Here is a 19,183-nt window from a genome sequence, read left to right on the forward strand (position 1 = left end):
TACACTTAGATTGTGATTTCTGCAATGTGCTGCATAAATTGTCAAGTAAATGAGAGGCATCTTTGCCTCCACTGATTCAGTTGCAAAGTGTTGAGTAAAATTATTTGATTGCAGATCTCTTTTCAGTCTTTTTATTATCACTGGGTTACACATAGTCCCCACATGGTAACATTGATTTCAAGGCCTTCCCAGACGAGTGGCTGGTTATTCAAAGACATTTATAGCTTGTATATTTATTCTATCCAGTTACGTATCAGTATAGTGGTCATTTGCAAACTCCAACTTTCATTTCTCCTTAGCCCTCACGTCACACAGTTCTTAATGTTTATTTCAGTTGGGTCACGCCCTTCCAATTGCTATAGATTGGTAATGCATCTTATGGCTGTGCCTGTCACCTGCATGGTGAGGAATACGACATTGGGAGTGGCAACGACTAGGGTACTGTAGCTGACTGCTTATTGTGATCATTCATCTTTTGGTTTCCTTTAGCTTTGCTCTCTTTTACAAACCCAATGAACATATATTTCCTATTTCAAAGAAATTCAATAGATATAAGACCCAAGTTAAAAAGATTATCAACAATTCAACTTCTCTGGTTGACATTAAGATACCCCCCACCAATAGGGGACTTAACTCTCACATTTTAGAGTGCTCCATGACCTCCATTTTTCAGGAGTAAAATCCTTTTAACAGGTTCTATAAGGCTGGAATTTTGGAATATGCACATAAAAATCAGTAGTATGGGATACATGTGGCACAATTACAATTTTGTTTGGGTGTGTAAAGAGGGAAATAACCCTCATCCGCAATTTTGATGAAATTCGAAGCATAGGTATTTCAGTTCATTACAGAAAAGTCTAATTCTTCAATTGTATGTAATTCGGGCAATGCCGGTTAACTCTGCTAGTATATATATATATATATATATATATATATATGTATTTTTTTTTCTCTAGTTTCAGCTCAGAGCTGCGGCCATGCTGATGCACCGCCGTTTTGTGCTATACTGTTATTGTGAAGAACCTCGTCTAATATGTGGCACTTGGTGAAGAATGGAGATTGATATAGCAACTCTCATTTGCACCTCTTGCCGTGAGGTAGGTTCATCTGGGACTCTCGACAGGAAGATGTCCAGCTTTGATTTAAAAACCGTTCATTTGTCATTGCCTCTGTGAGGCCAAATGCTTGAAAGGTGCTTTTTATGTGCCACCAACAAGGGTGCCATTTATGTGACACCAGCATCAGCCATGATTATGATTTCACCTGGCCTGACAGGTCTTCTCAAGCATGGCACATCACCAAAGTCACTACCTTGTGATGCCTGACGTTTGAAGATCATGCTTCACCACCTCACACACACACACATGACAACAATAATAACATAATTGGTGACCTATTAAACTCCACAATTAAGATCCCTTCACAATCTAGCTGTCCACTTCCTCTTTTGCTCTGAATACCACAACTGACTCATCATCCTCATTGCCATCATGTCCTGCTGCTATTACCCTTACCACTATTAAACAATAGCAACAACAAGGAAATTAGCATTGGAAGTCACTCTTCAATACTAAGACAATTGATGACCTATTCAACAACACAGTCCCTGGCTCTTCACCATAGTCAGGCCATTCAGATTCTTCTCAGAATAATACAAGAGATCCATCATAACCATTGTCATCCTATTTTACTGCTGCTGCTGCACCACCACCGCCACTGCCACCGCCGCTGCCGCCACCACCACCACCACCACCACTACAATAAATGAAGAATCACCCTCCCCATTCCCCGTCCACCTCAGTCTGAATGAATACCTGACAGCTCTATGATAAATCTGTCAAATGTAAATAGGGGCAGAAGTGGTTCTGGGTTCAGTTTCACTGTGTGATATGTTGGACAAGTGTCTTCTTCTAGAGCCTCAGGTTGACCTGGTAGATGGAAACTGAAAGAAGCCCGTTGTATATATATATATATATAATATATATATATATATATACAACGGGCTTCTTTCAGTTTCCATCTACCATCATAATATAAATATATGCATATATACATACATATATATGCATATATACATACATATATATGTATATATACATGCATATATGGGTACAGGACATTAAAAAAAAGTTGAACACAATGAGAAACGAAAACAAAAACAAAAACATAGAAACAAACTTTTTTTTTGAACAACGAAAAAAACAGAGAAACAAGACATGCAACTTAAATAATTTTTTTTTCTTTTTTTTTTCATTGCCCACAAGGGGCTAAACATAGAGGGGACAAACAAGGACATACATAGGTATTAAATCGATTATATCGACCCCAGTGCGTAACTGGTACTTAATTTATCGACCCCGAAAGGATGAAAGGCAAAGTCGACCTCGGCGGAATTTGAACTCACAACGTAACGCAGACGAAATACCGCTAAGCATTTCGCCCGGCGTGCTAACGTTTCTGCCAGCTCGCCGCCTTATGCAACTTAAATAATGTTCCCCTTCTCCAGTTGTCCCTGTTTCATCTACTCCGCATTACAAAGGCAAGGACAATACGCGACTTCGTATAGTTCCTCCCACAAAGCAAATTAAATTAAATTAAATTTGCAATTTTTTGCAAAGGGTGAAAGTGGTAACAAGAACAGGACAGTGAGAACAAAACAGCAAAAACAAATGGTGAGGGCTGTTAAGCCAAAAAATTAGAAAAATTATTATGAATGCTAGGAAGACAAGCTTATGAGAGGAGACAGTATAAGCACGTGTTGTCTTTAGTAAAGTAATGGGCAGAAAGATAGATTCTCTTTCGTCACGTGTCAATGATGAGAGAGTCGAGGAGGATGAGTGAGAGAGAGGGGAAGAGGAGAGGAGAAGAATAGGAAAGGGTGGGAGAGAAAACCAGAAAGGATGAAGAACAGGAGAGGGAGAGAGATAGACAGGGAAGACATAGTAAAGATAGAAGAGTGCACATCGTAATTATTTAGATAAAACTTACTTGGAAAAGGATGCGTGGCGTTCAATCAAATAATAATATAAATAATATATAAATATATGCATATATACATATATGTACATACCTACATATATATGTATATATACATGCATATATGGGTACAGGTCGCTTGACAACAGATGTTGGTGTGTGTATGTCCCTGTAACTTAGTGGTCGGGCAAAAGGGCCTATAAATAAGTACTCAGCTTATAAAGAAAAAGTCCTGGGGGTGATTTGTTTATCAAAAGGTGGTACTCCAGCATGGCTGCAGTCAAATAACTGAAACAAATAAAAGAATAAAGTAAAAATACAATTAAAATTATCAACAAAGGAAACCCCAAAATATGTTGCCGTTCTCAATGCAAAGGGCTATGCATTACGCAGTGATTGTAACTTCACTCATTTACCTGAGACAAGATACACAGTTCGTACAAGCAACACTGGCCAATGTCAAAGCACACATCTTACACCACCACCATCACCATTAAATGCTAAATCACATTTAATAACTTCTGCACATGTAACCTGGAATCCTAAATCTGTTGCTATTCTTTGCACAAAAGGTTATGTCTGATGTGTGACTGTCCCTTCACTCATCTTCCTGGGACTTGATACCCTAGTAAAAGCATAACACCAAACCACCAGATCTACAGTAGGAATGTCCAGTGCTGGTCCAGACTTTCATTGAAACCCAGAAGTCACCCAGATATCTACTGGGTCCAATAGTAAAACCAACAGCCACAAACCATAGAACTCAAACCACATTCAACAGTGCAACCATACTTCGATTAATATATATATATATATATATATATTATGTGAAATAGAAAGATGAATAATCTTGTTGTAGATTAATCAAAAGTTATATATATATATATACATGTGTGCATGCATGTGTGTGTGTGTGTGTATGTGTGTGTGTGTGTGAGTGTGTGTATTTGTCTCCCCCACCATCACTTCACAACAGATGTTGGTGTGTTTATGTCCCCATCACTTAGTGGTTCAGAAAAAGACCCCAATAGAATAAGTATTAGGCTTACTAAGAATAAGTCCTAGGGTCAATTTGCTTGACTAAAGCTAGTGCTCCAGCATGGCTGCAGTCAAATGATTGAAACAAGTAAAAGAATACACACACACACAAAAAAAACACAAATATGAATACTTATCATCATCATCATCAGCAGCAGCAGCAGCAGCCTCATCCTTCTCCTCCTCATCATCGTTTAACATCCATTTTTCATGCTGGCATGGGTTGGACGGTTTACCTGAGGACTGGCTGCACTAGGCTCCAATCTGATTTGGCAACGTTTCTACAGCTGGATACCCTTCCTAACGCCAACCACTCCGAGAGTGTAGTGGGTGCTTTTTACATGCCACTGGCACAGGAACCAGTCAGGCGGTACTGCCATCGGCCACATTTGGATGATACTTTTTACGTGCAACTGGCACAGGAGCCAGTCAGGGTGGGGGAGCCTGGCATCAACCATGTTTGGATGGTGCTTTTTATGTGCCATCAGCACGGGGAGCCAGTCAGGCAACACTGGCAACAACATACCCACACACACACACACACATATGGTTGATGCCAGTGTTACTTGACTGGCTCCTGTGCTAGTGGCACATAAAAAGCACCCCTACACTTTTGGAGTGGTTGGCATTAGGAAGCCATAGAAACCTTGCCAGATCAGATTGGAGCCTGCTGCAGCCTCCTGGCTTGTCAGTCCTAAGTCAAACAGTCCAACCCATGCCAGCATGGAAAGCAGATGATGATGATGATGATATATATATATTTACAAAACTTCAACAAATGATATAATGTGATAGGTATGTGCAATAAGTGTTCAGGCTGGTTTACCACTACAACCCTAGCTTGAACAGCAGCTGAAACAAAGGTATTGTTGAAGCTGCCTATCAAAGATGGCTATAAGTAGTTCATCATTGAGCAGCTAGATATACAGTAGGAAAAAAGATGAACAAGTAAAATATGTGGGATCACTTTAGAGCATGTCATTTTTAATCCAAACATAATTGCTGAGTAGTTACAGTAAATAAGGGATTTAGAAATAATACGTAAAATTCCTTGCAGTTGTTTCTAGAATAGCTGAGCATATGGATCATATGTTATTTCCATATAAGTCAACTATTCTGTCTTTGGAAAGAAAAAAATTAAAGAATATCTTTAATAAAGGACATTAGCAGTTATCAATTCAGTGAAGAATTAAGGAACATCCTTAGTGAAAGATAATAGTGGTTAGCACTTACATGATCAGAGAATTAAGGAAATCCTTAGTAAAAGATAACAGCAGTTTGCAGTTCCATTGTTGAAGGATCAAGGAATATCCTTAGTAAAAGATAAAAGAAGTTACTAGTGCCATCTCATGAAACAACTTGCTGTAAAATGTGGTGCAGAAATAAGTCAGCAGCTTAAACAAGTTGATTTCCTATCTGATACCATACAAAATATAATCCTAGACCATATGCTCATAACACCCTACATGAGATCAGAAAAATTGTTGGAGATTCCATGTTTATTGATGTTATATGTGATTGCTCTGGCATGCAACAAAAATCCATTATTGTCATTACGTTTCTGAAAGCCAAGATGTCCACAAAGATTTTCAAGGCTTTTATGATCCTCCTGACTACTCTTTGAAGGCACTGACTAAAGTTATTCTGGATGTTTTTGTTGCTTAAACATTTCTCTGGGATCAAGGTTATGCTGCTTTTGCCATTGATGGCACACATACCATGAGCAGAAACATTTCAGGCACACAAAAGAGATTGAAAGACATGTTTCCTGCTACATATTTTGTACACTGCAGAAACCACTCTCAGAATCATATCCTCCAAGAAGTTGGATCTATGGCTGCTGTGGTCACTGATGCATTGAACCTTGTTCATTACTGCACCATTCTTCTGAAAGCACTATGCACAAGCCTTTGTGATGAGAATGTCATCGTGCTGCAAGCCAGTGTCTGTTGCATCAAGTCAGAGGATGTTCAGCACACTTTGCTGTTTGAAGACATGACTCCGTATCACAATGAAGCAACACTGTCTGACACACTGTGCTGTAATGTATGTACATAAAAAAAACTTGTGCAATGCAAACACTTTGGACATTCTCTTGAAAAACTTCATCACCAAAACAAGTGAGCATAGAAAACTTTTTGGAATGATTTGAAGCATTACTTTCCCATTTATAATAATGAAAATTATTATTATATTTGTTTTTATTTTGATATCAAGATTGAAAAAATTGGCCTTGTTTGTAAAAAATTATGGACCTGAGCTTGCACCTCCTAAGTAAATTTCGTGCAATTGAGCAAATGATTTCATGATCAAAAGTTTTCGAGTTGTGATCATTCGGTCTTTTGTCAGAGACAATCGTTATCCAATAGATTCTATTCTTAAAGGCATTAGACTGTGGTTTGTGGGTTATTTGGTTGCTGTTTAGCAGGTTTGGCATCTGTAAAGAAGCTCTCTCATTCGTTCGATTGCTACAAAGTTTAAAACAACTGTGGTGGTGGTGGTGAGAGTGCTGGTGTGGTACTTAGCAGCTTCATATAATAATCTTCCTTCTGCTCCACTTGATATCTAGAACCTCTCTTTTGACTATATCAGGTTTAAAAATATAAGAGTCAACGACGAAACCTCAAATACAAGCCTCTTTCTCATGATTAAGATGGCAATCCTGAAAAAGCAGATATAATTAATATTTATATGACTTAAAAAGCAGGAGTTGAGAAGGAGCTAGCATATAACTAGAAAATCGCAGCTTCTGCTAATTCTATCCGGAGCCATATCACTTTCATCTTTGCCATTAACAGCTTGAATGTCCCAGATGCTTTTTCTCTGCCTCACAAAAATTATTACGATAATTTTTCCTAACTCTTTATTGATTTAAAAAAATTTTTCTCATTTTTGATAAGGCTGCCATTTCAGTTTCATAAAACGCTGCAACAAAATTTTTGAAAACCAGCAGATTATGCCAGATATTGGCTTAAAATGAAAATTTTGTCAGTATACATACACACACATAGGCATGCACGCATACCTACTCTATTCACAAATATATACCTATATTTTTTCTAACTTATGGATTCTTAGACGACAATGTATGTTTGTACATCTGTCTGTCTGTCACTGAATGGCAAATGAATAAGAATTACGTAATACTCAACTTCATTAGCTTATAACAGTTTGCTCTATAAGAAACAGAGTACTCAAAGCTGACTGTCTGCAACATCTTATAGCTTATGCGGAGCCCTTAAAAATGAAGTGTATGTGTCCATCTCATTTTGGAACACACACACACACACACACGAGGGTTACCAAGAGGTTGGCTCTAATTTACTCAGTAATAGTATAGTCAATGCGATTCTTTATAAGTTAAAATCTTAAACTACCGTCTAACTCCATCCCCAAAGTAACATGCAGTCCCGAAGCGTAACGCAATTCACTTTAATAGCTTGATCTTGTAACTAATCACAACTAATCCGCATCAGAATATTTATTGTATTTAAGCCATTGTTGACGTCCAAGTAGATAAACCATATGGATCAGATAGGGTATCTGCTACAAAACAAGTATTCACTGGGCGGGGTATTAATCCAAGAATCAACGAACAAAAATAAAAACAAAAAACAAAAATAAAAACAAAGCGCACATGTATGTATATGAAAAATGTGAATGAATTTCATAAGTAGGTGCACACACAGACGTGGGTGTGTGTGTGTGTGTGTGTGTGTTGCATATGTGTGTGCGCGCGCGCAGTAAAATAGCTGAGAACATCTTGAAGATGTACACTGAAAACTTTTGATACCATTAAAAAAAAAGGAAGAAAAGAAAAGAAAAAGAAAGGAAATCAGTGAATTCCACGAAGTGTTTTAAATGGCCTAAAATGCAACAATATAGGAACGATCTTTTCTGACAAACAGCAGTCAAGAGAGAGAGAGAGAGAGAGAGGAGAGAGAGAGAGAGAGAGAGAGTGGGGGGTTGCTCTGCAACAATATTCAACTATTTGCCAATTAACTTAAAGAAAGACTTGTGGAATATATTAGAGTTCTGGTAACATGTGCATTCTGATTATGAAATTTTGCGAATCTGTTCATTATACCGAACGAAAAACACTTACAAGGCAACGACCCACCTTAGTAACACCACAAAACAATTTGTTTCTGTAACCAAAGACTCATCGTTCTAATCATTATTCCCCTCTCTCCCTCTAAAAAGAAAAAGAAAAAGAAATAAAGGATAACAGTCCCCGAAGTTTTGCAACTTATTGGTGGTAGACAAACATCTGTGCAGAAAGATAAATTTCAGCGAGTAGCGAAGTTGGTACCATACCGTTATTCTTACCATTAGAGATTTGGCAATAAAGACAAACGATTTTTATAACAGTGTTCATATTTTGCTAATCGTTATGGAAAATGATTTTTCGGATAGGAAAAAAGAAATCAAAAAACGATTTCTAAGTTGTTACCAAATAGACAAAATGTGTGAATTAGTATCAGAATGGTACCATTCTTTTAAATATCTACCCTAGCCTGGAAGTAGCTTCACTATTGACTTGTACGGAAATAGACCAGGTCTGACATATAATGAACTGAATCACATAGTCTATGAAGAACCACAGCTTAGATATTTGTTTCTGCTAGTTGGTTCTGAGGAGCTATTTCTCTCGCTTTTCCCTCTCTCAGATAAACAAATCTAAAGCAGCCGGAACCAATTTTGACAATTAAGTTGCTCCACTCTACCTTTTTTTTTTTTCTATCTCAACCACCAACAAAACAGATGAGAAAGACAAGCCAACAGAGGAGCCTGTAACATCGTTAGTCAATCTGCTAGAAATATCAACCAAATTTTTCTCATATTACAATCTACTCTTTCAAAAAGGGAAGGACAGTTGATAATGTAATCATAAATATATCATTTCTGAAAAAAAAAAAAAAAAGATAAAAAAAGAAAAGGAAAAATAGACAGGGGTAGTTGAGGCTGTAATGTCTTTGAGTATATTATATCTGATATGATCTGGAACTAAACAACAGCAGAGTTTAGCCAATTTTTCAGAATATATTCTAATTAGTTGTTTATAGAATTGTAATTAATTTCAATGGTCTTTCAGAAGTTTAATGAAACAACATAAATACCGTGGTTAGCAATAATTATATAAACCACTGCTCCCTCTGGAGTTAAGTAAAAGGGCAATATTTCTACACAATGGTTAATGAAAGACAACTAACAACGAGTGTAAGTTAACTTGAAAAAATAAACTATTGAGATTTGGTTTCGATTCATAGTTCCAGCTATTTCAGCTGTTGTCCTTGAGAAAGGCATGGATGTTATGCAATCTTTTTCTTCTTTTTAGCTATCAAATTGCTCTCTTGTATCTATCTAAAGAAATTAATAAATAAAATAAACAATGATTTCTTTATTCACCACTAAATGTGTCCACAAAGACCAAGGATGGTACAGAACAATATAATACGATATATGAGGACAGAAAAATTCGTCAAAAGGAGAAGGCTTCTGAGGGTTACTCGTGGGAACTTCCACAAAAATCACGATTACCCCGACTGCTAAAGGCAAGGGCCCTTATCATAAATTACCCAGTGGGATCAATCCTGACAAATAAATGAGTAAGGAAAAGAAATTCATTTGAATGAAAAATGTTAGCTGGAAATTTAACCACCTCCCAAAACAAGTTAAATAAGAAACAGGTGAAAAAAGAAAAGAAAAAAGAAACAAGATTTGTGTGGAAAGTAAGACAGGAGCAGCCAAAAACAGACGAATTTCGGTAAAGCTATGTTAGAGGTACGCCAACATCGTCATGAGGTGTTCTGCGAATGTAAACAGCACCATGCCAAAGCTAGAGTTACTTAAGAACTGGTCTGGTTTATACGCAATAGAGCAGCAACACACCTCGGAGCCGAGACTTCACTACAAAGATGCGTGAGTAATTGTTAGTCCCCTTCTCGTAGTTAGACCTTTCTGTTTTTCCTTTTTTTATTTTGAATGTATTTTCGCGTGTAATTTCTACCTACACCAAACCAATTCAAGTGTATTGTTGAGGTTGAAATGGTCAGTTGAAGGGGTGAAAAATTATAGATCTTACAAATGTGGGATTTTCACCAGTGAGTGGATAAGCAGTTACTTATACTGCTTGGATAGAAACCAGTTGAAGGCTACGGGTGGTCGCTAACATATAGTAGTAGTAGTAGTAGTATAAATAATAATATAGGGGTACTAAATATAAAGATAGTTGATATTGCCTCTGAGCAATTCTCGAAAGGTTTCCTTTCAAATAGGGAACTTGCTCCGAAACAATTACCAACACTTTCATCAGATGCCGGATTTCATGTACATGCACGCATGCTTACACATATGTACTCGTACGTGCGCGCGCGCGCGCACACACACACACACACACTTACACACATATACACACGCACACATATGTATGTATTTATAAATATATATACACATATATTTATATATATGCATACATATATGCACTAGTCTGTATGTGTATAGATGGATATATATACATACATGTATATACATATATACACACATATGCATGTGTATGTATATATATATATAATATATATATATATATATGTATATATATATATATATATATATATATATATATATATATGATAATATATATATATATATAGTATATATATATATATATGTATGTATATATACGCGAGAAAGAAGCAACAAGAATGGATAGGTTTTTAGTACGATCGTTTCATACAAGGACAGGTTTTATTAAAAGTTGCAAAGATTACAGCATATAAACGAGTCCCGTACTCATCAGCTAAAATACATGTAAGTTCTCTAGACATCCTAGTGTTTGAGGCTATACTCATGAAGTAATGTAGATAATTAAACAGATTTCTAAAGTTAGGTACCATATTCAAGTAAATTTTTTTAAATTAACTTGAATCTTTATTGCTCTTTGTATGTATATATATATATATTATATGTATATATATGTATATGTATATATATGTATATGTATATATATATATATATATATGTATATGTATATATATATATATATATTATATGTATATATATATATATATGTATGTATATATATATATATATGTATATGTATATATATATATATATATGTGTGTGTATATATATATATATGTGTGTGTATATATATGTGTGTATATAAAAAAGAATAACATGTTGCTAAATGAAGACAAATTCGAACTGATCCACTTTGGAAGGGAGGACGCTCTGAAACTCCCATACTCTCTTCCTTCTGGAGAAATTCTCATGGCATCCAACAACATCAGAGACCTGGGAGTAACAGTGGACAACAACATAAGCTGGGCTACACATATAAGCAGCAAAGTTGACATGGCCCGCAGAATGTGTTCCTGGATTCTCAGAACCTTCCAGTCGAGAGATTCCCACGCTATTATCCTTCTCTTCTCCACTTTTGCCCGACCCCACCTTGAATACTGCTGTCCACTGTGGTCTCCCTACACAAAACAAAATATTATGAGAATTGAAGCTCCCCAAAGGTCAATCACAAAAAAGATAGATGGCATGTCAGACCTTGACTACTGGGGTAGACTAGAGAAGCTGAAATTGTATTCACTCCAACGACGCCGTGAACGCTACATTATCTGTATGATGTGGAAAATATTCCATCAGCACTGTCCGAATGATGTTGGCATCACCTTCAAAATGCATCCAAGGCTTGGACCACGTGCCATCCGTCCACAACAAAAATCTAAATCGCATCACATAACGACAATACGGCACAACTATTTCACCTCATTTGGACCTGCTCTCTTCAACATTACACCAGGACACGTCAAAAAAGAAACTGACCACACAAATTCAAGAAGTCTTTGGACAAATTCCTTCAAACAGTACCGGACAAACCACCCACACCCGGATATGTCTCCACAAACAATAACTCTCTGCTCGAATGGGCCTTGGTGCCCAAATCCTGAACTGAAAGACTTCGCCAGGTGGTGCTATTAAGTTAGACATGGCCTGGGCCAATACTGGCCAAAAACCTTTCTAAGTTAAGTTATTCTAAGTTATATATATATATATATATATATATATATATATATATATATTATATATATGTAAGTATGTACATGTATGTATATATGCGTATATATATTATTCATATATATATTATATATATATATATATATATATATATATATATATATATATATATATATATAGGGAGATGTACTCGCATAGCAAGTGATTTGATCTGAGATCCTGTGCTGAAACGAAAACAATTGCAGCGTGGAAGGTGAGGTCGCGGATTTTAACGACGAAAATATATTGACAAATTAAACTTAAATGTTGAAGTGAATCGAACGGCTTTTGTGTATTTCTTAAATGGCTTACAACACCTTCCACGCTGCAATTGTTTATATATATATATATATATATATATATATATATATATAAGTGCACTGCAACTTGTGAGAGATGGTTAAAAGAGGGGACAGAAAGTAGGCATAGAAGTCAAGTAGAGGAAGTTAAGAAGTACATTCACAATAGTAAAAGAATCCTAAGGAGGAAACAATTGAATAGGTTCATCAGTGTTGGGGAATTTCAGGAAGCATTGAATTTTCAATGAATGTCATGTCTCGACAACTAACAACTGACATGGTTAGAATGTTTCATCCTTCAATAATTCTGAGCATGAAAAAATTGTTTCTGAAAATCATGGATGCTGCCCTATTTTTTGATAATATAATCATGTCCACAAGTGGTAGAAGTACTGAATTCAAAATGCTGGCCAAAGTTGTGGGAAATGTGGCAGATAATCTTGCGGGCTTCTACGAAGTCAGCTGCTAGATATCAAAGCATTTGTGTGTCAATGCTCCGAGAAGCAATACGTTCAAGATATGGTAAATGAGTGACAAAGGGTATTCATCTGGTTGCATGTATCTAGACTGCTTTGAGTAGATTAATATTCTGGACAAGATGGAAGTCCCATGCTGGAGATGCAAACTTTGAATGTCGACATGTAGCTATAAATAGTTTAAATAAATAGCTGGTGAATAGCTGACAAAGCCAGGGCCATCTTAACAGTATCATAAGTCCCTGAACAAATCAATGCACTAGGTCCCTGTAATTTTTATTTATTGACGGCAAACTATAACATTTATTGAATTAGGCCCCTTGAGCTGTTAAGCTTCTGGGTAACTGCACAGTATACTTGTGACTTAAGATGACATTGGATAAAAGTTTTAGTGATTAAGGCTAAGACACTTCTGAACTTTTTGACAATTTTAAAACTGTAGTTCATCTATTGCAGATCCTTGTTGACAATAATGCCTTGGCCAAGGCAGTGAGCTGGCAGAAACATAGCATGCCAGGCAAAATGCTTAGCAGTATTTTGTCTGCCGTTATGTTTTGAGTTCAAATTCAGCTAAGGTCAACTTTGCTTTTCATCGTTTTGGGGTCGATAAATTAAGTACCAGTTGCATACTGAGGATGATCTAATCGACTGGCCCTCTTCTCCATAATTTCAGGCCTTGTACCTAGAGTAGAAAAGAATAATGCCTTGGTCACTTTCACCAACAGACTTCTTAATGTTAGTGTTGTGGATAGTGAATTCTGAGTTTTAACTCATATAACGTATAGTAGTTCACTAGTCTACTGTGAGTTACCAGTCAGAAATCCATTGCTGCATTGTGTCTAAATCAAATTGTAGGAAAGATTTATAGTGTGTATGATCCGTTTATTTTATCTCAAGTTACAGCTTAATGTCATTTGCATTTCTTACTGTAGAAGCATGCTTCAAATTGGTATCTGTTTTCAAATCTGGGCACCAAACTGTTAATCTGTTAATCAACAAGTTAGCATTTACATTAACAATTTAACTTTTAAGTTAACTTTGGAAATCATTATCTGACTAATTAATTTCCATTACATTTAACTTCTGTTAACTCAAGTCAACTTAAGTTAACTTCCGTTAACTTCAAGTCAATTGAAGTTAACAGATTTTATAGTCTTGACCCTTTTTAAAGGTATGTTTAGGTGGTTTTAGAGCAAAAACTGATTTTTTGCCTTTTCTATAATGAAAATTAATGTTAATGGTATATTGATAACTTTGGTTACATTTTTAAAGAATTAACTGGTTGACAGTTATCAAAGTTAACTTTTTGGTTATGGATTAACAGTTTACAATGTTAACTTTTTGATTAATGGTGCCCACCCTTGTCTATTTCATTAATGTATGCAACAAATAAAAGAGGACTGAGGACAGATCCCTTCAGGACACCAGGTGTTGCATGAAGTGCAGAAGGTTGTTCTAGTACTGTGACTACCACATCTCAGTTAAGAATCCAGAACTTCAGCCAGTTACAAAGATTAGCCTTCACCCCACTGCTGAGAGCTTTGCAATAAGTATTTTGTGTGGCACAGAATTAAAGGCTTTGGGGAGGACAAGATATACAACATCCATCCATGAGCTGTCATCTGTGATTTGGGTGATGTCTTCAAAAAATTTGATGAGTTTACAAAAGTAGCAAGAGTTAGGGATAAATCCAAATTAGGTTATGAGAATTCCAGAAGTCCCTGACACAGGAATCCATCAGTTTGGTGATACAGCATTTAAGACTGATCAAATGGTAATTGACAGGTGGTGTGCAGTCACTATTTTTGAATGGGAACAATCTTACACTTTTCTGGTGAAATGTAGTTATTAAACCAAAATTGGAAAAGTAGTGAAACTTGGTGCAGTGGAAAGAGCCTGCCATATTTGAGAAGCAGATAAGTAACACCATCAAAATCAGGGGAGGCATAGTTGCATATAAGCTTGAGATGACATTGCAGCATTAAATTCAACTGATGTTATGGAATTTGGTTTCAGTTGTGGTGAAGATAGTACATTTGGGTTTTCATTAATAAAAATGCCAACATACTATTCAACAGTAAGATCTGCACATTCTTTGAGATCATCTGGGATCATCTGTAAGTTATATGGGGATTGTGAAGAAGGCTAATTGGAGAGTTAGGCCTCTATTTCAAATATTTTCAGAACTCTTTACTATCTGGTTTGGTTGCTGTGTTGTTCAAATTTAAGTATTGCCTTTTTTAAGTGACCTACGTGACATGGTTTGATACTCTGTTTCCCCTTCTTCTCTTTTAGTCTGTTCTATGTAATCTGTATCCAAGTTCAGGATCTCATCATTCTTTCCCCTTGTTAGACTGCTGCAGTCTCCCAAATTGAACTTTTGGGGTTTCTAATGCATTTACATTGTACTGAAGCTTTGTATGCAACCCAGACCAAGGAACATAAAAAAAAGGAAGGCAGCTTTATTCTAGGAAGTGAGAAGTTGGGACCAGATTTGGCAGGGGGAGTTGCAGGAGAGCTTCATGGTTATTCACGTTATAGAAGAGTGGGTGAGAGTAACTAGGGTAGAGTTGGAAAAAGAGGATAAAATTATGATGATGAAATATCAAAGTGGACCCTCAATTGTAGAGTAAGGTGAATAAAAGTGGGTTGGCACAGAAGACTTGGGAGTTAGAGTGAATGAAGGATGGTTTGAGATGAGGAATGGTTGAGGAGCTGAATATAATGAAGAACAAGGGTTGCGTAGTACTTGATGATAAATTGCTATTGGAAAGAATGCAGGGAAGAGTGAATGATGACCGTAAGGTTGAGAGGTGGATGTCATAAATGGTGGACAAGAGTTGATGGGTGATTGATGATACATATGAGTTGAGTAAATAGAGGAGAGAAGGTGATGACTGACAGTAAAGAAGAGGGTGAAGAGCAGCAGAATAATAATAATGATACAGTAGATAGGGCAGAATAAGAGAAAGGGAGATGATGTGTGTGAGGGTAGGTTGCATGAGAGTGACTGGAGTGGCAGATGTAGTATATGGGGAGAAAGAGAGATGTATGGTGATTGACAAGGAAAGAAAATTTGGTAGTGCAGAAGAGTGATCAATGTAAAATGTGAGTGGAGAGCAACAGTATTAAGAATGAAAGAGGGATGACAAGTGAGAAAGATAACTGGTATTACAGAAAAGATGATAAAATATGCAGTACTGCTGTTATTTAATTATAGCTGCAGAAAAGTGCAGTTATGAAGGTCACTATGGAGTCAGCGATAGGTGATTGATGTTGGGAAAGGATTGAAGAGGAAGTTGAGCAGGCTACACAGTTGTGCATACACACACATACACACATACATGCACATTGTGCTTACAGAATCTCAGTTTCACCATGATGAATGGATCTTCTTGAGAATCAGATATCTGCAGTCATCCTGGTCCTTTATCATTTCCTTTGTGAAGTTAAAAGTCTTGAGATCAGCCTTCACTACTTCATCCCACGTCCATTCCAGAATTGCTTTATTTCTTGGACACCACTTCTGATTCCTCTTATGCTCAGTTTTTCTCTCCTTCCTGGTCCATGTATATTTACATTGCACGTCCAAGTGATCATGCTAGCTGTATTTCTTTCTAGTCTTTGCAAGTCCTCTGGATTTAGAGCTCACCACTACACACACACACACACATATATGTAAAATGGGACAAAAACGCAATACAGGACAATAAAACATATGGACAGATAGATGATACAAAGGTGGACAGGAAAAACAACAATTAGAAAGACTGAGAAATAAAGGACGGGTCATTCCTGGTCTTCTTTCTTCAGTCAGTAGACGCTTCCATGCAAGAATCAGCTTCATTAGTCATCAGAAGCATAAACAGAGGAAAGAAGCAGTCAAGAAGCCAAATAAATTATCAGACACACTATAAAATGCTAATGATATGTGTGTGTACGTACGTACGTACGTACATACATACATACGTACGTACATACATACGTACATACATACATACATACGTACGTACGTACGTACGTACGTACGTACTACATACATACATACGTACGTACATACATACGTACATACATACGTACGTACGTACGTACATACATACATACATACATACATACATACATACATACATACATACATACATACATACATACATACATACGTACGTACGTACGTACGTACGTACGTACGCACGCACGCACACAAACTTTAGGTTAGTTAAAATATGTTTGCGACATATTTCAGCTGCTTAAGGCAAATTCACTGGAGAAGAAATTCTCTCTTATGGTAATAAAAAAAAAGTGTAAAAACACTATATCTATCCCATGCTACCATTTATCACATACCTGGTGTCAATGTTTCTAGCTCTTTGGCCATTGTTAATGGGTAATACTCAAGAGAAGCAACTCTGAGTAGACCTAATCAAGCTGTGGTTTTAACTAAAATACAGTCAACAATATCAACTGATTTATGCCTGTAGACTGCTGAGGTTATAAAAATTACAGTGACATCAGCTCCAAGCACTGTTTAGGCTTAAGCAAAGTTTATGTTAGTTTAAATATGTTTGTGACTTATTTCAGCTGCTAAAGGCAAATTTACTGCAGTTATGGAGAAGAAATTCTCTCATGGTAAAAAAGGAGTAAAAGCACCATATTTGTCCATTGCTGCCACCTGTCAGATTTACAGACATCGATGTTTCTTACTCTTTAGTTGTTATCAATAGGAAGTCCTAAAGAGAGACATATATATATATATATATATTATATATATATATGTATGTATGTATGTATGTATGTATGTATGTATGTATGTATGTATGTATGTATGTATGTATATATATATATATATATTATATATATATAATATATATATATATATATATATATATATATACACGTCAGCGCCGCCTTGGCTGGCTTTCATGCCGGTGGCACGTTAAAAGCACCAACCAATCGTGGCCGATGCCAGACCCCCCCCCCCGGTACCTGTGCAGGTGGCACGTAAAAAGCACCCACTACACTCGCGTAGTGGTTGGCGTTAGTAAGAGCATCCAGCTGTAGAAACACTGCCAGATCAGACTGGAGCCTGGTGCAGCCCTGGCTTCCCAGACTCTGGTCGAACCGTCCAACCCGTGCTAGCGCGGAAAATGGACGTTAAACGATGATGATGATGATGATGATATATATATGTATATATATGTATGTATATATATATATATGTATGTATATATATATATATATATATATATATATATAATAAATCTCTGAACGAGGTATAAACACTAGCTGCACAACAATGTGAAGTATATTTGCCACTTAAATGTGGCTAACCACTAAGGGTGGATGCTACTGTAGCTTGTAGCCCCAGAACAACTTCTCCAGCTGGCTATTGACACACTTTCTGTGCCCTATTAGTATTTGCAAAGGGAAGCCATTCTTCCCATCGTCGACCTGAAGTGATAAGCACAGACCTGGGTTTCTGGGTATTTACCTGTCGTCAGCGCACGACAATCACCGGTCTTCGATGCGAAGGGATCCCAATGCAACTACATATACCCTTTTTCTAGTGACGAAAACTATATATATATAGCTATTAATGACATCAAAGCATTTGAGAACCAGGAAAGTGAAAATTCACAGCAGTTCATCATAGATAGGAAGATATCTAGAAAATTCATGCTCTTTTATCTCAGATAAAAGAGTGGAGGATCCAAATGGTCCTTCAGAATAGTTCTTCATAGATATGTAAATATCTGAAGATTACATACTCTAACCTCACCGATAAGGGGAAGTGAGAGAGAGTAGAATATGAGCTATTCTTTACAGCTGTTTCTGGTATTTGCTGATCTGTAAGAGTAGTGTTCTGATCATTACATTACTAGTAATACCTACTTCCTTGTCTCTTATCTATGCATTCTTTTATTTTGTATCCTTTCTCCTTTTTTTCCTTTCTTCTTTTTTTCCCCTCCACTGACTCCCTCTCTCACTTCTAATACTATTTTGGTTTTGCTTTTACTTTTAATCCTCCTCTCTATTATCAACTCCATTATTCATGTTACATGCCTAGATTTAATGTAGGCATGCAGCATTGGGAGGGACATCTTTGCATAGAATCCATACCAGAGCAGATATTTAGAGCTCATCACAGCTCTTTGACTTGCATCCTATCAAACTATTCAACTCTTGTCAACTTGGAAAACAAGTTTGACGATGATGATGGTGACGGTGATGGTGATAGTGATGTTGATGATGATGGTGGTGGTGACGGTGATGATGATGATGATGTTGATGATGGTGGTGGTGATGATGATGATGATGGTGGTGGTGGCG

The 19,183-nt window shown here is 36.7% G+C and overlaps 1 protein-coding gene across 1 annotated transcript in view; it reads left to right on the plus strand.

Annotated features, from left to right (window-relative positions):
• Positions 1-8,390: 8,390 nt before the first annotated feature.
• Positions 8,391-19,183, plus strand: part of LOC115220956 (cubilin) — a 96,617-nt gene continuing 85,824 nt past the window's right edge. Inside the window, exon 1 of the mRNA XM_029791166.2 lies at positions 8,391-9,936. Within this exon, the coding sequence (XP_029647026.1) occupies positions 9,933-9,936 (4 nt within the window). The 5' untranslated portion in view covers positions 8,391-9,932. The remainder of the gene's footprint in view (positions 9,937-19,183) is intronic.

The sequence above is a fragment of the Octopus sinensis genome, linkage group LG17 (assembly GCF_006345805.1).
Source record: "Octopus sinensis linkage group LG17, ASM634580v1, whole genome shotgun sequence".
NCBI classification, from domain to species: Eukaryota; Metazoa; Mollusca; class Cephalopoda; order Octopoda; family Octopodidae; genus Octopus; species Octopus sinensis.